Source organism: Corylus avellana, chromosome ca10 (genome assembly GCF_901000735.1).
Source record: "Corylus avellana chromosome ca10, CavTom2PMs-1.0".
Classification (NCBI taxonomy): domain Eukaryota; kingdom Viridiplantae; phylum Streptophyta; class Magnoliopsida; order Fagales; family Betulaceae; genus Corylus; species Corylus avellana.
In genome coordinates this window covers 22,199,551-22,223,716 of record NC_081550.1, presented here as the reverse complement: position 1 = coordinate 22,223,716, position 24,166 = coordinate 22,199,551, and the positions used below count along the sequence as shown (strand labels likewise).

The 24,166-nt window shown below is 36.1% G+C and overlaps 4 protein-coding genes, 1 non-coding gene and 1 pseudogene across 7 annotated transcripts; all 6 read left to right on the top strand.

The window, feature by feature from the left end:
* Positions 1-3,640: 3,640 nt before the first annotated feature.
* Positions 3,641-4,789, top strand: LOC132164705 (expansin-A4-like). Its single transcript, XM_059575256.1, has 3 exons — positions 3,641-3,835; positions 3,929-4,241; positions 4,466-4,789. The coding sequence occupies exons 1-3, from the start codon at positions 3,643-3,645 to the stop codon at positions 4,767-4,769; spliced, it is 810 nt and encodes a 269-aa protein (XP_059431239.1). The 5' UTR covers positions 3,641-3,642; the 3' UTR covers positions 4,770-4,789.
* A 1,315-nt stretch (positions 4,790-6,104) lies between these two features.
* LOC132164258 (NAD(P)H-quinone oxidoreductase subunit N, chloroplastic-like) lies at positions 6,105-7,548 on the top strand. The gene is made up of 4 exons (XM_059574733.1): positions 6,105-6,718; positions 6,806-6,922; positions 7,004-7,089; positions 7,218-7,548. The coding sequence occupies exons 1-4, from the start codon at positions 6,290-6,292 to the stop codon at positions 7,282-7,284; spliced, it is 699 nt and encodes a 232-aa protein (XP_059430716.1). The 5' UTR covers positions 6,105-6,289; the 3' UTR covers positions 7,285-7,548.
* A 1,547-nt stretch (positions 7,549-9,095) lies between these two features.
* LOC132164294 (UDP-xylose transporter 3) lies at positions 9,096-13,923 on the top strand. Of its 3 annotated transcripts, none has more exons than XM_059574778.1 (9): positions 9,096-9,183; positions 9,318-9,354; positions 9,505-9,658; positions 9,912-10,096; positions 10,596-10,663; positions 12,288-12,420; positions 12,707-12,868; positions 13,031-13,303; positions 13,539-13,923. In XM_059574778.1, the coding sequence occupies exons 3-9, from the start codon at positions 9,538-9,540 to the stop codon at positions 13,653-13,655; spliced, it is 1,059 nt and encodes a 352-aa protein (XP_059430761.1). In that variant the 5' UTR covers positions 9,096-9,183; positions 9,318-9,354; positions 9,505-9,537; the 3' UTR covers positions 13,656-13,923. The 3 variants fall into 3 exon arrangements, with proteins under 3 accessions (XP_059430761.1, XP_059430762.1, XP_059430763.1); XM_059574779.1 differs by having other exon boundaries at positions 9,168-9,233; XM_059574780.1 differs by lacking the exons at positions 9,096-9,183; positions 9,318-9,354 and having other exon boundaries at positions 9,374-9,658.
* Positions 13,924-15,761: 1,838 nt separating this feature from the next.
* Positions 15,762-18,670, top strand: LOC132163615 (superoxide dismutase [Mn], mitochondrial-like; annotated as a pseudogene).
* Positions 18,256-18,336, top strand: LOC132164831 (small nucleolar RNA snoR1). Its single transcript, XR_009438434.1, has one exon. It is a non-coding gene; the product is annotated as a small nucleolar RNA snoR1 (small nucleolar RNA).
* A 1,725-nt stretch (positions 18,671-20,395) lies between the features above and the next one.
* Positions 20,396-22,672, top strand: LOC132163810 (small ribosomal subunit protein eS26y-like). Its single transcript, XM_059574181.1, has 5 exons — positions 20,396-20,558; positions 20,655-20,747; positions 20,851-20,935; positions 21,038-21,168; positions 22,321-22,672. Exons 1-5 carry the CDS (start codon positions 20,556-20,558, stop codon positions 22,393-22,395), a joined length of 387 nt encoding a protein of 128 aa, XP_059430164.1. The 5' UTR covers positions 20,396-20,555; the 3' UTR covers positions 22,396-22,672.
* The last annotated feature ends 1,494 nt before the right edge of the window (positions 22,673-24,166 follow it).

The window sequence follows — 24,166 nt, the reverse complement described above, 5'->3', positions numbered from 1 at the left end:
TAATCAACAACAAACACTAAACATATTTCTTGCCTCCTTGTGGATGTGATTCAATTAAAGTTTTCCTAGAAAATTATGTGTCGGGTCTCCATCACTGGTCTAGTTCCTACCCTTCATTTCTGCAAAATTGATATTAAAATACGAGGGAAAAAAAAAAAAAAAATCTGTTTTTTATAGCTCAAATCATTCCTACATCTTCATTCCCTCTGTTGGTGGGTGTCATGACCAGGCCAAGGCCAATGCAGCTATTTCCTCATTTACTTTTGGCAGCGCAGCGAAGGGTGCTAGGCGAAAGAGAACCACAAAATCTCATCAAATATTCAAAATTGCTTGGATGCCAAATCTACCTCACTAAAAAATAAAAAAATTAGTAGTATGTAACAGAACCAACAGCCAGGCAAATCTGTTTAATTAAGGAGGATTAATGACACTAATGGGACCACAACAACCGGAGGTAAAGAAAAAATGAGAATGCTTCCACTAATTATGGCGGTCCATTTAACAAAGTTATTTGCACTACGGTGAATTTTCTAGATAGACTGCTCTGAGATATTAATCAAAAGTAAGAAAGCTTTAAAAATGAAAGGTTCTAATTGTCATTCGAGGGATTAACCCAGATTTAGAAATGTACCACTGGGGAATCACCCTCTAAAATACTGATTATTGATAGCTAATAGAGCAGCACTAGCCTCTCTTGTTGTGGAGTCTCCTGGGAAGTTTGAAGCTTAAGAGAAATTAACTTCAGAACTTGAAAAGGCATCTTCTTTGTATCCTAGTAATCCTACCCCTATATTCTTACCCTAATAGAATAACATTGCTCTTTGGCTGCAATGCCATTCTTGTCTGCTCCTGAAGAAAAGGTACTGAGTTGGGTCTAAGGCTTTTCTAGTCGCCCTTCCTATTTTTTAAGAGAATATTGAGGAATCTGCGGTGTAGATTGCATTAATCATTTAATGATTCTCGAACATTACAAGTTTATCATTGCGTGGTCCATTTCTTGCATTATATGTTACAAAACTCTCTCCTTGTCCCTCTCCATCTATTTGTATATTGTTCTTTTAAACCAAAAACATCCATAATCCACAACATTGAAGAGGGGAGATGACGATGAAAAGAAATTGTTAACAATATTAGTTTGTCATCGTGTGTTTATCACCATTGTTGATGTTCTAAAACAAATGTATCTAAACTAGGACAAAAGTTAGGCGTCATAGTACATTAACCTTCAAGACTCTTCGATTAAACTTCTTTATCCTTCGACGAAGAAACTTAAGAAGTTACTTAAAACATATACCGTCAGTCACTGTTGGCATTTGTGTGACAAATGAACGTAAAAAAAGTAGTGTTACTCATCTGTTAACGGTGGGTAGCCTTCTATTTGTCATACTATGGGTAGCCTTCTGTTTGTCATTTTCAGGTTTCATATATATATAGAGATCTTTATGAGATAATTTATAGTTTATGTATGAATGCTTCCAAAATTGATTACAAATGATACATGAATGTCAAGAGCCGCAAAGCTTGAGCTTGCATGTGCTCTTAACATGGTAGGACCGAGATGATGATATCGCCACCGGTAGAGACTTCCCAACCAATGTGAAAATTGGGTAACTTTATTACTGATTTTGCTTATATATATATATATATATATATATATATATATATATATGATGGGGTTGCCAAATTTCTCTAGAATTAGGTCATGGTCATGGTTGGAATTAATTGCCATCATGTCATCCGTGAATAAGACGGTGACCAACTTCTCTTTATTCTGAGATTTTTTTTTTTTTTTTAAGAATTATATAGCATAAAGTAGTTAAAAATCACATTTTATTTCATAACTATCTTCTATCTCCACAATATTGATGTGATAGACAATTACAATCAACCGTTTGATCAATCATCATTAAAATAAATAAAGATTTGTTGAGACGGACATATCAATACTGTGAGATGATTGTAGAATGAAAAATATAATTTATAGCATTTATCTTATTTTTAATAAAGACGGTGTTTGAAATCATGATTTTTGGTTTAATATCATATTAAATTACTATTTATCTTAAGATTTTAAAATAATCAATTTAATATTTTAACAAGAGGAAATAGAATCCACACACAAACAAAAAAAAATGGAATATTTTTGACAAATTTATGTACCAATTGAATACTTGAAGAAAAGAATGGCGGTATGACATCGTTGCCTCAACAACTAAATTAAATTAGAGTCATCTACACATTTCCAATATTTCCACGTCAGCCTCCAATGATTTAATATAAGTCGGCCATCCATGTGACTCAATGTCCAACAGACACTGGACACATCACGTTTGATGTCTCATGTCTGCCACACCCACGTAAGACTCGAAACTATTAACTATATTTCGGTGGAAAATGATTATAAAAACAATTAAATGTGATATATAAAAAGGCATATTCGTACATATTTCTGCTAGATTACTGTAAAACACATCACACGGTTGGGATGGATAACTAAAAAAAATGATATTTTCTTGTTCTTAATACACTAAGAATTATTTATAAGTGATAGTTTGATATAATTAAATATTTCAATGTGTTGGGTGATGAAATATTTAACAAAGAGAGTATCAAATATACATGAAAATTCATGTCTGCACGTTCGGTTCAAGTTATACTAAAGTATAAAACTTTAGTTTAAACTGTAATCTTCTAATCTCGTGTTATCGGTTATCGGATCATAATATCAAAGGCCTGGGGGGTTGTGATTGACATAAACATGCAGTGGAACTTGAAGGCACTGATGCAGTGATGCCTTTCTCTGGTTGCAGTCACAGTCAACAGGCTTAAAAAGCATGCAGGTCCTATCACCGAAGGTCTTATCCATTTGGTTGAAGTTGAACCCTCAAGCCCTGCTTCCATCGCAATAACTAGAGCACACATATTGAAAAAGCAAAATTAAGATAAGAGAAGAAGAAGAGCATCGTTTAAATGATTTAGGAACCCCATGTTTTCAATAAGCAAGATTTCCACCCATGTGCAAAGATACCATTATCTCTTCAGACCCTACCCACTGGAAATGGTACTGCAAATTCATTGTCTATGGACCTAGTCGACTTATCCATAACCCATATGGTGTGTTGAAATGTACAACTTCTATTATAAAGTTGCAAATTTATAGAATTACTCAGATTTTTACTTAATGTTTATATCATTTGGTATTATAGTCAAACAGTAAGTCTTAGGTTAGAAAACATTTGGTATTATAGTCAAGCAGTAAGTCTTAGGTTAGAGTCTTGAAGTAAGCAATGTATAGAATAAAGTGGGCCGCTACGGTCGTCAGATTCGGAAGCCTATTTTCAAGTGTTGTTATCCAAAAGTTATAGTAAAAACTTTATCCTAAAGCAGCAGCAATAAATAAAATCATATATGATGTAAGAAACTGTGTAAGTCAGAAGAGAACGGTTGAGACATATATGCATGTGCAAAGGCCAGGTCCACGGATTTAGCGGTTGGTAGACCCAAGTATAGAACCAGCGCATGTGCGCTTGATTTTCTCAAATTGTTTGAGGCTTTGGTCGGCTGTCAATCCCCCCACCAAGAGTTTGTGTGTGTGTCTGGCTTACTCAGTTTCCTTTATAAATAGAAACCCCTCGTGCATTTATGAAGCAACAAAGCCTATTTCATCTAAGCTTCTCTGTTTTATCATATCAAAAAAGCTCTACAATGGCAGCTCTAGTAGCTCTTCTTCTTTTCATCCTTCAGCTACACCTGCATGGAACCACCGCTGATTACGGAGGGTGGGAAAGCGCTCACGCCACTTTCTACGGCGGTGGTGATGCCTCAGGCACAATGGGTAAGTAAAGTCTTCTTTTTATAATCAAACACTCTTAATTTCTTCTTTGAGAAATGAGAATTGTGTTTGATGTGGGGTTTTTGCGTTTTGCAGGAGGAGCATGTGGATATGGGAACTTGTACAGCCAGGGGTACGGAACTAACACTGCAGCTCTAAGCACGGCATTGTTCAACAGTGGCCTGAGCTGTGGTTCTTGCTATGAAATGCGATGCGACAATGACCCCAGATGGTGCCGGTCCGGCACCATCACCGTCACCGCTACAAACTTCTGCCCGCCCAATTTTGCGCAGTCCAATGACAATGGAGGATGGTGCAATCCTCCACTCCAACATTTTGATTTGGCAGAGCCTGCTTTCTTGCAAATTGCAGAATACCGCGCCGGAATAGTGCCCGTAGCCTTCAGAAGGTAGGCGAAGTAGACGCTAATTCAATACAAAATTAATGAGTTATATCTATATTTCAACCCGACCCAAATTTGACAAGCGAATATGAATTGAGACACCTAGATAATAAGGTGCTTTTTAAGTAATATATATATATATACACTTATGGGGAGTGGCTTAAACTCCAAATTCCAAACTCTTGTAAGCTGCTCATTATACTAACGTGCTATTGTATTGGTGATGGCAGAGTGCCCTGTATGAAGAAAGGAGGAATAAGATTCACCATCAATGGCCACTCTTACTTCAACCTGGTCTTGATCACCAACGTTGGCGGTGCAGGGGACGTCCATGCGGTCTCAATCAAAGGGTCTAAAACAGGATGGCAAGCAATGTCAAGGAACTGGGGACAAAACTGGCAGAGCAACTCGTATCTCAACGGCCAAAGCCTGTCCTTCCAAGTCACCGCCAGTGACGGTAGAACTGTGACAACCTTCAACGTGGCGCATGCTGGTTGGCAGTTCGGTCAGACCTTCGAAGGTGGTCAATTTTAGAGTTCCTGGGAGGTAGATTAGTGAACCAAAAAAAAAAAAAAATTATATGGTTTTTACAATGGTAATTGGTAAGGGCCACTGGGCCAGAGTGTGTAGTACTTGTACTTGGAGTGGCTCTGCTGAGGTGGCTAAAATAGCACCCGCTGAGCCTTCCATATAGTTGTTTTGAGAATTATCTCATTCTGGGTAATATCCCCATTTTCCCGATTGTAGCATTTGTGGTATTCAAATTTAAAGAAAATTTATATCAACACTTCTCATTTAGATTAAAATTAATATGATTTAATTTTTTTTAATCAGTCTTTCCATTCATATGAATATTGAGTAATATTTTGGCATTAAAAAGATTTGCAAAATAACTAATTCATGTGTAAAAACCACCAACAGATAAACAAAGGTTAATGAATATGTCATTATTTTGTAGTTTTTTTTTTTTTTTTTTTTTAATATTCATGTGAAGATTGTAATTTTTTTTTTAGAAAAACATAACATTTCATTCAATAATATCATGAGCATAAAGCTCGTACATTACATAGCAGAGCTTTGAAACAACCATAGCATAAATCTACAAGATTACTAGTACAAGATTCGAGACCAATCCGCTAACCCATGACTAAAATAAGATTTAATACTAGATTTGTGACAGACAGACTCAGCCAAATGCATGGATAACAATTATTTCTCGACCCTGAGAGCGGAAAGACTCTCATGCCGAAACTCTTCCTCCTCGACCTGAAGACCAGGATAATGATTACATTCACAACCCAAAGGTCTGGACCAAAATTAATTAACCCGAAGGTGACATAGATCGAGTGAGAGAGGAAAGAACTTTATTACAAGCCGAACAAAACAAGGAAATTAAACAATACAGAGAAAAAACAACTGCCAAAACACAAATACATCTTTAAAAAGCAACAAAACAAAAAAAATAAAACAAGAAAAGATACAGCACACTATAATTTTAGACTATGATTTAAAACCAAGAGAAAAAAATGTTGGGTTTATTACTTTATTATGCAATTACTCTTTTTTCCATATGGGCCATGATGCAGAAAACCGCAATGGGTCAAAGCCCAACAATCAAAATGAAATTGGCATATTTTATTCAATGGGCCGTAATTCAGCAAAGTCACACTCTATTGGGCTACGGAATTTACTAGGGCACCATCAAACTCTTCGATATGAACAACAAGCCCAAATACGCTTATGGAATGCTCTTTAAATAAAGACTTGAAAAGGCGAAAGTGACCGATCTTTCTTAAAAATATCACCTAAAAGGAAAAGGATTAGGAGATCGAGAAAGAGAGAAAGAGCAAACAATTAATACGTAAAATGGCACATTCTGCACCACTCGAAGCTGGACCCAATATCTCTTCCACCCAATAGCATCTCTCCCTTCCATATCTCTAAACTGCCTTCTACAACCCCTCCCTTTTTTTTCTTCCCATTAACCGACTTATCCATAATTGTTTCTCCACCCAATATACTCTCATCAACGTTTGAACGCAAAAGGGAGGGGAATGGCAGCTGCAGCCTGTTTGAATTATGGAGCACCAGGCTCGCTCAATCTCCGGCAGAAGCAGCAAAAGCTAATAAGAAATAAGTGTTTTATAGATATAACGACGATGGGAAAGCGAAACATAATGGTGATTGGAGTGAAAGGAGGATTGGGATATGGTAAGGCAAAGAAAAGGATTGGGATGGTGAGATGTAGTGGGATAGGCATAGGGGACTTCATAGGAGGGGATTTGTTGAAATTTGATCTGGGCCGTTGGCTGTCAGACGTGGAAGAGCACAAAGCCATTGCCATATACACCCCACACGAGGGAGGCTACGAGGGTCGCTACCTTAACCGACTCAAATACCAGGGCTACTATTTTCTTGACCTCAGTGCCCGAGGCCTTGGAGATCCTGAGACCACCCTCACCAAGATTCACCCCGTTTGTCCTGTGAGTTAATTATATTTTTACATACATACAACTTCTAATTTCAATCTCCTTTTTACTATTATTTGCTTTGCTTTGTTGTAAGTGTAGGCCCATTTAGGGAAACAACCCATTGTAAGGTGGTATTTCCCACCAGAGGTTGATTACAGGCTCGCTGCACTGCCTCCTGATGCCAAAGGACTTGTGGTCTGGATAATTGAAGCCAAGGTATATAATCATGATTAACAAAAACCTCAGTATATAGCTAGGCTGCCACTAAATCTTACTGTTCTGCATACCTTTGCACAGGTTCTTTCCAAGTCGGAGTTGCAGTTTCTCGCCTTGCTTCCCACACTGCGGCCCAAAGTCAGGGTCATTGCTGAATGTGGTAACTGGTAGGTTATCCAAAACTCCTTTGTTTTGCACGAACAGATGATGAGTTAATAAACCCTGAGCCTATCCAGACCACCATACTTTTGGCAGAGAATGTTATGTTTATGCCAACAACTCAATCTATGCGCAGGAGAAAGTTTGTGTGGAAGCCACTCAAAGAAATTGCGGGACTAACTACAATTGAGGGAGCTGCATGACAACACAAGCCAACATAGAGGAAGTCAGAACACCTTTATATATCCGCATTCCAGTTTCACTCTCATCTGACAAGCCCCTTAAGCTCTATTCTTCTTGAACAAAAATGTTGTAAATCAATCACAAATTTCACCCAAACCGATCTTGTAGAGTACATTTTTGCAACAGCAGAGTCAAAACACATCAAAATTTGCTTGTTTGCTAAGAACGTCACTATCTATTCCAGGGGAAAAGATTAAGAGAGATGGTAAAATTAGCAAACATCATTATATCTAATAACTGTACATCATCCTCCCAAATAGTAGTGTAAAGGATGTTCGAGGTCGAGCGGGTCAGAAAAACCCTTGTCTAAACTTGGTTCGTTGGGTTAATATCTAACTCAGGATCGAGCTCGGGCTAGATAGGAACTCAAAAACGAGTCGATCCTGGTACTGATCGGGTGGGATGTTAACGAGCCTTAATCGGGTAGCTGCGCTAGAGTTTTTTTGCAACCTTTTAAATGTTATTAAAATAATTGAAAAACACACAAAAATTGATTCTAAACATATGAAATCAGTAATTTCGGGCATTTTCAAATTACAAGCAAATTGCCAAATTGAAAAGAAAAACACGTGAATTACATTATCTTGGAAGAACATTTAAAAAAACACAAATGACTAATGAGATACAAATTACAATTATACACATGAAAGAAATACAAATGAAATAATTACAAATTAAAGAAATACAAATCAAAGAAACATAAATGAAATAAATACAATGAAACAAATACAAATCATAGAAATACAAATCAAAGAGATGAAATCTACATAAACTATCAAAATACGACTCAATTAAAAATTATAGGGGTGAAATAGCGGTTGCGGTTAGCGGTTAGTGGCTAAAACCGCCTAGGCGGTTAGTAATTTTTATTAACCGCCTCTGCTAATCGGGTAGCGGTTAACCACTTTGAGATAATCGCTTTTTTCTAACCGCTTTTTTGGACTTTTTTTTTTGGACTAATTTTGGGCTGGTTTTGGACCGGTTTTACGCCGGTTTTGCACTTCTATTTAATAAAAATATAAAACCTAAACAAAAGTCGAGATTTTCTAGAATTGAAACCAGGAATCTTGGGTGAAAGAGGGGTACAATTATCACTATGCTACAACGACTTATTGTTATATATATATAAGCGGTTAGCGGTTAACGGATTTTCAAAACCCACTAACCGCTAATCGCAATCGTCTAAGTGGTTAGCGGTTTTTACTAACTGCTTTCAAAGCGGTTAGTGGTTAACGGCTATAGCGATTAGACAGTTTTAAATTTCACCCCAAAAAAATTATAACATTGTCACTCATAACTTAAATATCAATTTTGTTTAGTTCTAATTATATTCTGTAATTAATAATAAATTCCAACTCGATTATAGAAAATGATCATAAATTGGTAATGGAATTTCACTTTCAATGGATTCAAAATCAAATATAGCATATAAATTTAATTTAACATGTTCTAACATACTTTTTATGGTAATAAATTTAGTTGAAAATCAATGTGATAATACATTGCCTACTTCACACATTTATTGTTTGTGACATTAAAGATAAAGTAAAGAAGTGATAATAAGTGTAGCATTTATCCTAACCGAATAAATATACTTTTAATTTTAATTTTTTATTTTTCAATTCACATTTTCTAATTATATATATGTGTGTTTTTGTAAAAGTAATAAGTTTTTTGGTCAAGAAATTCGGGCAGGTACAAAACGACGCCGGATCCAATGTTACTAGTAATGTCCCTTTCGGCTTTCACTATCATTTTCGTTTCATTTTCCTAGCCAGACTTGCTGACCATCGACGCCCGAGCTCTTATATATATCCCAAGAGCTTTCCTTAGATTTCACTTCCCAGATTCTTCAAACGGTGACTTTCTCTCTTTCTCTTTCTTTCTCTGTAGCAGATCTACAGTTCAGGTTTCTAATTTCTGCAAATCTGTTTCCCAATTCCAATTTTTGTTTCTCATTCATTGAAGATTTGTGTGTTTGGCATTGTCACAGCTGAGCCACCTTGTGCGATAAATTATGCCCGACTGAGGTACAATTCGTGAATTTCATGTACACATTTTGTACCTACGTGTGGTTGTGTTGAATACGTACATGTATACGTATACGCAGACAAGTTTGTGTATGGTATAGATGTGTATCAGATATTAACTGCCAAGAGTGGGAATTGATATTTTGATAGATCCAGAGAGGTATCGAGAGGTGAGGGGGAAAGATGAGTGAGAGCCAGAGGTTCCAGCTGGGGACCATTGGGGCGTTGAGCTTGTCGGTGGTGTCGTCCGTCTCAATCGTAATTTGCAACAAGGCGCTCATTAGCACGCTTGGTTTCACATTTGGTGAGTATGGAAATAGGAAAGAAATCTCTCATTCATGAACAAGCTAATATTTTGCCTTTAATGGTTGCAGAGGGTCCAAAACCACCATGTGGGGTGATTGATTTTGTATCATGGAATGTGTTCGGTAGTAGTTAGTCATTTCTCATAAATGTGGTTGTTTTGAATTGTTATTGCGCTGTCGTTGTTATTTGCTCAAAAACTTTTGGGTCTTTGATGTGTAGTGGAAAATACTAACTTGCTGTGTGGTGCGCAGCCACAACCTTGACAAGCTGGCATCTTCTGGTCACATTTTGTTCTCTTCATGTGGCGCTATGGATGAAATTGTTTGAACACAAGCCTTTTGATCCAAGAGCTGTAATGGGTTTTGGCATACTAAATGGAACCTCCATTGGACTTTTAAATCTTAGCTTGGGTTTCAATTCTGTTGGTTTTTATCAGGTAACCTACTCTAACTTATCAGCCATATTCTGTGATTGTAACATCATATTGTTTTATCAATGAGATCATCATGCTATATCGTTCTCATTATATGCCAATTCCATTCTGAAGTATTAACATTCATGTGTTGCTAGTGCTTGTGCTTCAACAGATTAGCTGCTTGCGCTATGTCAAAATGTAAAAAGGGTTCGTTATACAGAATGTGCGTTTGTGCTATGTGATTCATGCAGTCTGAATAACATGGGGTTCTTCCCTGTGTCCAAACTCTGCCTGATCCCAAAATATGATCCATGCGAATACATAATTTTAAATTTTAACTTGTGTCTTGAGGTATTGTGTATTGGTAATAACCATGTTTTATGAAAGTGATCATATATATGACTTGACTCTCTAACCCCTTTTCTTATCTTAAATCTGTCACACAATTGATTCATCAATTTAAATATTAATTAGGCACGTCAGCTTCTTAACATTTATCTCTTTTGGTTTTGTATGTTAGATGACAAAACTGGCGATCATTCCCTGTACTGTTCTTTTGGAGACTCTTTTCTTTAGGAAAATATTCAGGTAAATTTAAAGTAATCTACAATTCATAATGTGATAAATTTGCTGCATTTATCTGTGTTTTCAAACATATACGTATGACTTCTATCTAATTTAAATAAAGCACTTTGAGCTCTCTGCTTTGGATTGAATTTCTATCTAGTTAGCACAATGTCTTCCTATGAATGCATATGCATAGGTGTGATTATTTTTGTATTTTTATATATATATTTTTGAAAAAAAATTTCTGACCTGGTGGTAAAAATTTATGTATGGAAGATGCATCTTCCTACTTAATCAGGTAGGCAAATGTGTTTGTTGATGTTCTGTTAATTTGTCTTGTATCTTGAGTTGTACTTGTTTGGTTTATATATGGTATGTGTATAGAGCTTTAAGTTTGTTGTGCAGCCTAATATTAAGGTGTTGTTGGTACATTTGTGCCCAGCCTATAGACATGCTTGCATTTGCTTGATTTTCTGCAATTTTATGTAATGTCTGTGTGAAATATATTAAACATGCTCCTATGCAAAACGATACAGTGTAAAGAGTTGATTAATTATCTCATTACAATTATGCAATGGAAACAAATCTTGGAAAAAGATGCTTGATGGTTTTCTTTAGGCTTAGGGTTCTGGTATTTGCCTTGGAGCCACAACCAAGAAAGAGCTTTGACTTTGCAAAGCACTTTAGGGACGTATATTGTAACGCCCCCATAGCTATTTTATTCACTTAGTTTAAATCCCTATTTTTCTTCTAGCATCTAATTTTGCAGGGTGTTACATATATTGATTATACTGAGAGGAAACAGCATATAGGATTTGGCACCAAGAAGAAAAGTTGACTTTGGTGGTAATGGAATATGAGTGATAGACAACATTTTGACATCTCTATTGTTGATTCTGCCAAAAAAAAAAGAAAAAAAAAAAGCCCTTCTTGGCTGATATTTGTTAGCACATCACACATTTGCGATCATAAATAAATTCATAATCTGATGGGTGTTGGCAAAGGCAGTCTGGAACAGAGAAATTGTTATCAATGATAAGAATGCGTAACCACTTGGATTAGCTCAGACCAACCCTCTTGAAGATGGCCTAAGGTGACTGAAACATTTCCATCATCAACGATGCTTAGCACAATGGAGATGGCCTTTTGCACTAGTTGCTAAGAGGCATGTAGTAGACCTACTGCCTTGAAGGCATTTGCCACCTAGAGACTGTTGAAGCTTGGGACTAGACTGAAGAGGTCACACTTGGGCATATGAATGGTTATCTTGGAAATGAAATTTAATATGACTTTCACAAGTCTACTAAATGATATCTGTACAACTTTTAGAAGGCAGACGTTCATATTTAATCTTTAATATGCCTTCAGTAATAATCTAAACTTCTCTCTTTTCTTTATTGTCTTCCTTTTTCTTTTTCTTTTTTTTCTTTTGTGAAAATCTATAAATTTCTTTGGTGGCTTCTTCTTGTTTTCTGACCTATGCATGCCTGCATTATGATCTTGTTTGTCTATTATAGTTTATCCAAGTGAAGTGGGTTTATGCTTTTATAATTTGTGGTGGGCCTGTTCTGCCCTGGATGTAATCTAGATCTGTACTAAACATTTAAGTACACTGTGTACTGATGCTTCTTTACCTATGTTACAGTAGGAGTATCCAGTTTTCACTCCTCATTCTTCTTTGTGGTGTTGGAATTGCAACGGTGACTGATCTTCAGCTCAATGCACTGGGTTCTTTCTTGTCTCTGCTTGCAGTAATCACAACCTGCGTTGCTCAGATTGTATCCTTAGCTAAAGTGACCTTTTACTGTGTTTCATGTTCTTTGTACCTACTTACATAGTTACATGTATCTAGGAAAAAGAAGAATTGAAGAGAGAGAGAGAGAGAGAGGATAAGTTTCATTTGTGGCCAGAGCAACTAGCAGATTTTATAGTAATGCTTCTGCATTGTACAAGTAATGGTCATGTATTACTATACGGCTTTTTGGTTTTTGCTTCTTTTTTTTTTTTTTTGGGTGGTTATTTAAAGTGCTTCTGTTGTTGAACAACTTAACCAGTTATTTTCAGATGACGAATACCATCCAGAAGAAGTTCAAAGTTTCTTCGACGCAACTTCTATATCAGTCTTGCCCCTATCAGGCGATGACTTTGTTCATCGTTGGCCCATTTCTGGATGGGCTTTTGACTAATCAAAACGTTTTTGCTTTCAGATATACCCCTCAAGTACTGGTAAGAATTGAGCTATCACTCCTTAGCTAACTCAAATCAAACACCCCCCTCCCCCCTCTCCCCCGGCGGGGCGCACGCCAGTGGAAGGTTCCTTAACTCTTTTTCTTTTTAAATCATTTGCTTCTTAATTTAACTCTTATATGTATGTTATCTTCATTGCAGTTCTTCATTGTTCTGTCCTGCCTGATTGCTGTCTCTGTAAACTTCAGTACCTTTCTGGTTATTGGAAAGACATCTGCAGTCACCTATCAGGTCCTAGGGCATCTGAAAACATGCCTAGTTTTGGCCTTTGGCTATGTTCTACTTCATGACCCATTTAGGTGGCGCAATATTTTAGGGATTTCGATTGCTGTAGTTGGGATGGTAGTCTATTCATACTGTTGCACTCTTGAGAGCCAGCAGAAGGCTAATGAAGCATCTGCGCCATTGGCCCAGGTAGTTCAACTCTACACTATAATATATACAAGGGTTTTCGTTATTTTTAGATTATTAGTGATGAAAAGAATTAGACAAAAATTGGATCTCCCACCTCCCCAAGGTCTTTGTCTCTACTCTCTCTCTCTCTCTCTTTAAACTCCACCCATCAAATTCTTCTCTCTTTATTCTTATAATCCTGTAGTATTATTTGCTTGTGCAATGAATATGCTGAAACTCTTTATTTTTGCTGTAGGCAAAGGAAAGTGAATCTGATCCTCTTTTAAGTGTGGAAAATGGAGCTGCGATTTTAGGTGATGGTGCTGTTCAAAAAGCCCCTGTATGGAATTCAAACAAGGACCTGCACGCATAAAGCATTTGCAATAACTCGTAATCATTTTTCTCTAGATCAAAATTGGTAGACAAACCAGTCCAGCGATGAAGATGTTGCTGGTAAGGTCATCCATGTAACCATTTAGGTATCTGAGCTTGTGACTACTCAGGAATGATATGGCAGAGTTAAAAGGAATAGTTATCTTCTTATATAGCAGTTTTGGTTATCAGTTTTGTATGAGTCAGGCTTCGTAATGGAATGCATACCAGAATTTAATATGTCAATTGTATACTGTTATTTCCAAACACCGAAAGATTTTCATAACTATTTGGGTTTTTTTTTTTTTTTTTTTTTTTAATTAATTTTTTTCATTTTTATCTCTGAAGACGGTGAAAACCCAGCATCTGTCATCACCCTCCTCCCCAAAGAAAATAGCTTGCTGTTTTTAGTTTACTGTATAAGTCTATTCGCTATTGGTAGTACAGTCACTGTGTGCAACTCTCCGGGGGAGGATCTGTGAGAGAGAAAGGAGGTTAGAGGGATTCGCGAGGTGGATCCATCAAAGCCACTCCGACACTTAAGTTAGTATGGTGAGATCGAGAGGTAAATTTGGCAATGTTGATAAGGCAAGTAAGGAATACATGAGTGAATGCCCCCTATTTTGTTGATATATTTTCGTCCTTCGAGCTAATAATATTACCGATCTGGGGATTCTTTCTTTAAGTTTGTTAGGAGATTCCTTCCTTAAGTTTGTTAAAATAAAGCATGGTGATTCCTTCCTTAAGTTTGTTAAAATAAAGCATGGTGATTTCTTCCTTAAGTTTGTTAGGAGATTCCTTCCTTAAGTTTGTTAGGAGAATGCATGGTGTGTTAGTTCGTTTAATGTATACCATTTTCTTACTAAGAAAAGTGAACAGGCCATTGACTAAGTTGGCGGAGTAAAGAATTAGTTGTTGGGTGTTAAATCTGGGTGAGAGTGCATCGCGTCCCCATTGCGATGTGCTTCCAACGCCATTTACGCATTGGTTTTCGGCAAGCATGCGATCGGCTTTTCTTCCAGCTGCTGTCATCCGCCTAGTGTGCTCCTATTTTTAAATTTTTAGTTGTATTGCTTTGATTTTCCCTGTATTTTTCTTATTTTTCTTGCTGCTTGTAATAAGGCCATGTCCTCTCTCTTGATCTACTCGCTTGTTATTTTGGTCCAGACCCTTGGGGTTGTGAATGTGAACGATATCCTAGCTTTCGGGTTCAGGAGGATGTGTGTCGGCATGGGGTCCTTTTGATCCCAGCATCGAGGAATAAGAGCTACCTATGCATTAGTATGTGTCTGTCTAGCGCAGATCTGTTATTCCAACTAAAGATTAGTTATAGGTTAGCGGATGTTTGGCGTCTTTGATGTGTAATCTTTTAGTTACGACTTTGATCTTTTAGCTTCGGCTGGGATCTTTCAGAACGTTATGTTCTGTGATTGTAAGAGTTTTAATACTCTTGATTCCTCTATTAATGAGATAAGAATGATTTTTCTTCAAAAAAAAAACTATGAATCATCGTCTTTATAGGCCTGTTGGGCCTTTGACCCAGAAGACCGTCTGAGGCTTTATTAAATAAAAGTAATGTTATATATTACAGTAACATCCTACAAATATTCTATTATACTAACTTAACAAGATTTAATAGTCATCGGATATTTATTTTTTTAACAATGGTTGACCCAATGACCACCAAATACTACCATGTTAGCATAATAAAATATTTGTGAAATATTGGTGATATATATATATAATATTTCTCTTTAAATTAATATCTAGCTTAGAACATGTAATTCTCATTAACTCTCATTAAAAAAAAATGAGTATGAAACTTTGTTAATTCTATTAAAAATTCACGAAGCAAATACCAATTTAATATATATATATATATATATATATATATATATATTTTAAAATCCTCCAACCATAAATTTTGTGTTTAGCAATAAGTTTTTTTTTTTTTTTTTCGTATTCATTTCTCTCAAAAAATTTAAAACAATTTACAAAAAAAAAAAAAAAATCTCATTTATTCACATTAATAAGTAATTTTAGAAGAAGAAAAAAAAAAGCACGGAATTCAAGAACCGAAATGCCACGTCCCATCGATGGAGACTGTGAGTTGGTCACTCATACTTGTACACAAGGCTGAGCTACAAGGAGGTAGAGGAGAGTGGAGATACCAGTTTGTGGATGGCTCTACGAATTGTGAGCAGAAAGGCCCTGGGCATGGGTATGGGGGGGCCTGTGCATGTTCGTGGATTATAGAGCTTCTCGCTGCCGGACCTGCCCTACGACTATGGGGCTCTGGAGCCGGTGATCAGCGCAGAGATTATGCACCTCCACCACCAGAAGCACCACCAGACCTACATCTCCAACTACAACAAGGCCCTCGAACAGCTCCAACATGCCCTCTCCAAGGCCGACTCCCCCACCATCGTCCAATTGCAGAGCGCCATCAAATTCAACGGCGGAGGTTTCCTCTCTCTCTCTCTCTCTCTCTCCATGCAATTGGAATTCCAATTCTAAATCCAAAACGCAAGTTTTACAAGTTTTAAGAATTCTATCTTTCCTCTAGTTTTTGTTTCCCAAGAATTGAATTCTAAGATAAGTATTTCTTGACTGTCAGCTGCTTGTGCAAATCACAAGTCGTTCTTCTTGTAAGATAAACTACTACGGGTCCTGCTCTTTTTGGGACTAAAACGACCTGTCGGTTTATGCTCTCTGGCGGGATTTTCCGATCCCTGCCTCAACCACAAGTCTGAAAAATTCTTTAGGGAAATAAAAACAAAGCGTCAGAAAGTTCAAATTCTCTATACTTCATAGTGAACTTTTTTCTTGATAGATTTTATGGTATTTGGCATCTTTGTTAGCCATTAACTACTCCTTTCCTGTGCAAAAGGTCATATAAACCACTCAATTTTCTGGAAGAATCTCGCACCCATTAGTGTAAGTTTGCTTATTTCTCTCTTTTTTTTTAGCTGTTTTTTCTTGTGCAATCTCGATTATCGGGTTTTATGCTATGTCGTTTTTCGGGTCTTTGATTACATTCTGAAATGTTGTGGCAGGAAGGAGGTGGTGAGCCTCCAAAGGCTTCCCTAGGCTGGGCCATTGACACTCAGTTCGGTTCTCTTGAAGCATTGATTCAGAAAGTCAATGCAGAAGGTGCTGCTTTGCAAGGCTCCGGATGGGTTGTAAGTTTTTGAAGCTTCTTTGAGATATTTTTATTAGTTACATGAGATTCTGTTTGTGTTGAATGGAAATGAGAACTAAATTTTAGGAACTGTATAATATTTGAATTCTTGACAGTGGCTTGCTCTTGATAAGGAGCAGAAGAAGCTTTCAGTTGAAACCACTGCAAATCAGGTGTGGTCATCATATCTTTGCTATTTGATTGTGTTAACTGGCAATGATTTTTGCGGTTATTCGTGCTGATATTTTACCGTTTGCAATATTGTTTTACCTGTAACAAGATTCAATGTATTGTCCATAAAATCGAATGCCTCTCTGGACTGGGCAGAACTGTGTTTGCTTCTGTTTTATAGTTAAAAATGTTCTGTGCATGAGTGTTTGATGCTGCTTGCAGTTGAAATTATATGCATATTTTCACTAGTGTGACGTTACTAAGAATTTAGTAGTTCAATGGTTCAACATTAATCCTTTGTTTTAGGAGTTGCAATGATTATAATAATGAACACTTTTAGGTGGAAGGCAATTTATTGGATTAAGGATGAAAATATAAGAAGGATTTGTTTTCAAGTTTTGCCTTTTCTATCCTAATAATAAAGCCAGTGGTTTTTGGACGAAATTGAATACTCCCCCCCATAAACAAGCGTAGAGGGTGAGGTCACAAGTTTAATATCATATGGGTGCATTGTATTTACCCAAAACAACCTAAAGTGGCCTTAAAAATTTGTTGGCTGCATTAGCTAATTTAAGAACCTTGTACTCTGTAGCAAAATCTTATCAGTTACTTAAATATTTTTTCATTTATTTTATGTGGACATTTTTTTTTTCTTTTCTAATGGTAGTCCCACTTTTCCATTAATTTATATGCTCTAGAGTTTTTTTTTTTTTTTTTTTCTTGTTTATATTAGATATTAGACATCTTAAAATTCATTCTCCTTTTTGTTTTTAGTTGGATAAGTGACATCTGAAATTATGTTTGATGGCATAAAACTTTACAGGATCCACTTTTGACTAAAGGATCAGCTTTGGTTCCGTTGTTTGGAATAGATGTTTGGGAGCATGCATACTACTTACAGGTGAATTTTCTGTTTTTGGTGTTAGTTGAAGCTAGGATGGTTTGAATTTGGCTGTCTCATAATTACATGATAATTCTCAAGCATCCAAATTAGATAGAATCTCGTGCAATTTCTTAGATGGTTTCAAATTTTACGCATTGGAGATGAGTTAATAATTTATTTACAGAGACAGAAAGCTTCTTGCATGATTTAGTTTTGGGGGGGAAAAGTGGAATCGTGGAAGGATGTAGTGTGCATTTGCACTTGGATATATGAAGCCGCTTTTATGATATGCCCATCCCCATCCCCCCTGGTTGCCTTTTCTTATTGTCTATGTTTCAAATGTAGTGTTCTTTTTCCCCATAATGTGGCAATGATGAGTACTGCTTCTTCCTACACCTCTCAGTATGAGAATAGCTTCTCTGAGTATATTAAGCAGCTACCTGAGCTAATTTTGGGGGTAAATACACAATGATCTGCAGCTATCTCGCTTGATTTTATTCTTCCTTGCAAATTACAATTTAAATTATTGTCCTGGTGCAGTACAAAAATGTGAAACCAGATTATCTGAAGAACATATGGAAGGTTATTAACTGGAAATATGCAAGTGAAGTTTATGAGAAGGAGAGTCCATGAGACAATAAGCTCAGTCTTGTGGATGGGTTGTTACTGAATGCAGGGTCTGGCCAGGTGTATGTAGGAAAAATAAGCATCAGTGTAAATGGGAGTCCGAAGTTTGTAGTGAGATTTGCTGTCTTTTGGTTATCTAATAATTTTTTCTTTCCTTTGGTGTGCTTGTTCTCTGTTCTTCTTTTGGATTCTCTGTTCTTGTTTCAAAAGGTTGAAATTTGGATTCTCTCCTTTGGTGGTTTGAAGATTCCTACTCTGTTCTGCCCGCCTTTCCTCAAAATAATCGGGTGTGGAAAGAAGTTGTGGCATGTATGAAGCAACAAGAGAGCATACGTGTTTTGAATAATGGCCCTAGAGGGACTCATTCACATAAAGAAGGAGATACAATTAATCGCAAAGATAAGCTGAAATAATTTGGGAAGTGTAGCATTTCACGGTTACATAATTATTAGGAAAAATTACTCGTCTAGTCAGGAAGGTTTGCAGTGCAGTTGTACCAAATTGATCATCGTGGTACCAAAAGTACTATTCTTAGGGTAAGCTAAGTATTCCAAATGGTACTTATCATTGAACCATTTGATAGAAACTGTTAGATGCACGCATAAATTTATGTCAGTCAATTGTGGATTGACATGTGGCATATTAAATTACTCACATATGCTACCATTGTAAATTACAGTCTTACCACCAAATAAAAAAGTAAAGCCGGGGGTTGTACATCTATGACCCTTCGCTTGGTGACGAGTAGCTTCCTCTCACATAGATGGCCGACATTTTCTCCCGAATGAGTAACCTATTATCCCTCACTCTATTATTATTATAATTATTATAAAAAAAATGCAAATTTAGTTCTTGTGATTTACCTGATTTACAATTAATTTCTTATGGTATCAAAATAAACTTAAAGGTCCCTGAAATATGCCAAAAATATAATTTAGTCTTTACAATCAAATTCAGTTCACTAATTTAACAAATTCCCTTAACATGACATTGAATTAAATAGGACAAATATCAGCATTATATTTGCTATAATGTTTTACGCTATTAGAATCAGTTAAGTCGGTGAACGAAATTTGACTGTAGAAACTAAATTATTTTTTTAGTATACCTTAGGAACCTTTGAGTTCATTTTAATACTACAAAAAATTAATTGCAAATTAGATAAACCACAATGATTGAATTTACATTTTTCACTTATTATTATTATCTAATTTTGAGTAATATTGTAATTTTACAATAGCAACAAGTGCAGGCCATCAACTATGTCACGTGTTAATCAAATATTGATTGTGATATGGATTCACATGTGCATTTAACGGTTTTCATCTAACACTAACTCATTAATGATATAATTTATTTCTTCTAATTATTGTCTACTAATTTTTTTAGTTACATGTAACATGTTAATAATGGGTTAATGTTTGGCCATGAAAAATATAGCAAAGATGTCATTTGTAACACGAGAAGAACTCTCACTTTCTTAGCTTTAATGGAAATAGAGTCAACAATTTTTTATACAATATGTGAATCCGATATTAAATTAACAAATTAAAGTTGAGTGGTCTAATTAGTTTAAGTAAATTGGTCGAATTAGGATTAACCTATATAATCTCCTACCCATATATCAACTTGACATGACCCAAACCCAATGTGCAACATTTATGTTTGACAATTTGTTACATGACCTACGAATACAAACTCAAACTCAAACTCAACACAAAGTTAACGGATTAGAACTGAGGGATTTAACTTATTTATTTACATGGGTTGAATTAAAATTAATCCATATAATTTTATACCAAATATTTCAACAGGATCCAAACTCCGGATATCCACCCGACTCGATCCAGCTGAAGATTCGTAAACTACTCCTGTCGGCCAGAGTAACCCTAATCACGCAGGATATATATACTCTCCGTTCTACTGTCATCACAGTTATCCCATCCCACTCACAAAACCCTAGCACAGCAAAGACGAGGACGCCTAAGGAGGCACACGAGATCTACGGTTAGGGTTAGAGTTTCACATTCCCAATCACAATGGTAAGACGCCAAAGCCTCAAGCTTTAAGCTTCACCACTGGATTTCGTCTCTATGCATAATCTCTTAATACTTGTGTGTGTGTCTCTGTTTGCGCAGACTTTCAAGCGAAGGAACGGTGGGCGAAACAAGCACGGCCGTGGCCACGTCAAGTTCGTCCGCTGCTCCAACTGCGGAAAATGCTGCCCAAAGGTATGCTCTTGCCTATCCCTTTGTCCCAATGCTGAGAAATTTCATGATGTTATCGAGAAAATGATATTCATATTGCGCGTGTGGGGTGGTTGTTGTGTAAAAGGACAAATCTATAAAGAGGTTTCTGGTGAGGAACATAGTTGAGCAAGCGGCTGTTAGAGATGTCCAAGAAGCTTGTGTTCACGATGGTACAAAATTCTCTTCATTTTTCTAATTCTTTGCCGTTAATGATTTAATGTTACTGATGGTTATATGATGCTATTGATTTGTTTGGTGAATGTGATTTTAAGGTTACATTCTTCCGAAGCTGTACGTGAAGATGCAGTACTGTGTTTCATGTGCTATCCATTCTCATGTTGTGAGGGTCCGGTCCCGTACCAACAGGAGGAACCGTGAGCCTCCACAGCGTTTTAGGCGCCGGGTATGCCCATAATAACATCTATAACTGTTTTGCTCTGTTGGGTTTGCCTTGCTGTCTTGTAATTCGATTGTTTGTAAGGAAAGGTATCATTTTCTACCATTGGGTTCTGCTTATTCTATCTGTAAAATTACACATTGGTATCTGAGTTTAGTTTCTAAATATTTTTTATCGAGCCAAATAAGTTTGAGTTACAGATTTCATATTGAATCTCTAGTTGATAGTCTTATATTTACCGCCGACCCCAGGATTGGGGGCTGTTAGATTTATTCTTTAGTATGGTGTTGTCGCTTACAGGATGAACATTTTACAGAGGCCTTGCATTTTAGTTGAATGGATTCATGGTGTTTTAGTAGTTGTGTTATATTCAAAGTTTTGTGTGGACTTGTAAGGATAAGAGTGCTCTGCTTTTTGTTGATACTTTGCATATCTGAATTTAAAATTTTACAAGTTTGGACTTGTAAATTGATGGCTGCCGTCTTAACCATGTATTTAATGCAATTGGTAGTTGAGTAGTACAGTCTTTGGCTGAAGCTTTATAATATAATTTCTAGGACTTTGAACTTGTTTTATAAGACCTTGTTTTATTTGTAGCTACATCTATTCTGCATTCTATTTTAACTCCAATCAATGAACTAAGAAGTGTGGAGTCTGGGTAATATTGTATTTTGGGTTGTTCATTTGCCCAGGATTGTCTGAAGCCAATAGTCTGGACTGCTTGTTTAGTTAAATAACTGCACAGCTTGCTAATTTTAATTTCATTTGATTGTTAGACTAGTAGTACCCAGAGGAGACCATATTTTGATTTAAGTGATGAGAAATGGTGGGAAGGAAAATAATGTCTGTTCAGATGAATTTTCTTTTTCAAAAAGATCATGACGTTAGATTCATAATTATATTACCCGTCTTTCCCCAATGTCTGGCTGCTAAGGATAAAATCCATGTTCAGTGAATCTGGTAGTAATCGTTTTTTTCTTATATTCCCATTCTAATAGTTGAATTTCTTTTTTCACTTTCATTTGGTATTTATATACCTTAGTGCTGTATTCCTGTGTGCTTTAGACGTGGCTTTGCAATGGCTTGTTTGTTGTAATGCTATGTGTCCTTTGTTCTTTCTTTTGATGCCTGTTTCTTGATTCTTTCCTTTTGTATCAGGAGGATCAGCAAAGGCCTGGTGCACCTGGTCAAGGACCGCGCCCTGCTGGACCACCAGTTCCTGCTCGCACTTGAGAATCATTAGAACATGCCTTGCTCTATTCCATGAGACTTTCAATTTCAAGTGCTGCTCATATTTTTGCATGTTATCTATAAATGTATTTTGACTTTGATTACCTTCTATTTTAGTATTTTGTGGATTAGATCATGTCATGACTCCCATTAGATTTTACGTTCCGAGTTAAAGATTGCTGCTGAAATTATGTTCCAACGTTCAAAAATTATTGGCATATGGATTGCTGGTTTGCATATCAAAAACCTTACATTGTTGGCATTAGAGTGGCCGATCATCTCTTACCTTATCAGGCTGTCTATTTTCCCCATAATTGAGGAAGAATGTGATTTGCTGACCAGTCTGATTGGTGAATTTGATCTAAGATATACTGCTTAGTGGCATACATAAGTTTGGTAATGCAACTTAAACCATGTGGTATCTGTTAATGACTCAAAAGTGTTAGTATAAGTGGCTAGAAATAGTATGATATTGCATAGTTTGGCATTGCAGATGCATTTTTGTGAGCATGTTTGAGATTGCATTTGAGAAATAGAGTTTTTTTTTTTTTTTTTTTTAATCAAAAATTTCATTTTTTAAGCTTATGTAAAGTGTGTTTTGGTCGTTTTTAGAGTAAAAAGTCAAAGAAGTATTTTTAGAGTTTTTTTACTGAACATGTCAATTTTTTGTTTGGCACAATTTTTTAAATACTTGAGTATTTTTTAGCTATATAACGCTATCTCAAACAGGAACATACGTGGGTTGTGACAGTTGCAGCAGCCACATTTGGGAATACAAGCTTTTATTAGTAGATCTTGGTTGGGTTCACTCTTTTTTTGTCTCTTCAAGGTTATGTTATCTATTTGTTGTAAAACACTAACAAATATCTCGAGTTTCAATACGAATGCACGAAGCACGGATCTATGTTAGATAGCCGCATAATTTCTATTACTAGTATTATTATTAATAAGCGTGAAAGCACGAGAGGGTTGTGACACTTTTTCTAATAATAACAATTATTTTAATAAAAATGAGCAATGCTACACATATTTTTTCTTCACACATTTTCTTAAACCTATAGGTGGATTAATCCAATGGTGATATGAAAAGCCACCTATGAGCGTTGGAAATTGGCGTGTGTGTAGTATTATTTCATCCCATAAATACTAGTTAATTTGGTATACATATATATTTTTTGACATGTCCACACAAGGAAATGAAGAAGAGAATTCAAATTATTAACATCCGTTTTAAGAGACGAGGTTTCCAACTGATTAAGTTATTCCTTGAAGACAATTTGATAATTTTATAAAATCCCTTATAAAGTTCAGTTTTATATAGTAAGTAAGCAATGTAAGATTTTACATCCATGAATATTTCTTATAAACTATCGGCTATGTAAACTACTCATTTTCTTTTTAACATGAGGCTTGGGTGTTATATTATTAGCTATGGTTGGGTTGTAAATCAGTCACTTTAATTATTTATTATTTATTTAGAAGACATTGTTGTATTGTTTTTTTTACTACATCATTTATGTTATTTATTTGGTGAAAAAACAGTAACAAATATCGCGATTTACAAATGCACGGAGCTATGTTAGAAACAAAGCATGAAAGCACGAGGGGTTAGGGCATAATTACTCTTATTATTATTATTATTATTATTATATGTCAATGGTTTGCTTTTTGTTGTAAGAAATGATAAGGATGTCGCTTACAGGAAAACAGGAAGATGGGGTTCTAAAGATTTTGAGAAGCAGATAAGGAGCATACAAGTGGAGTTAAACCAATG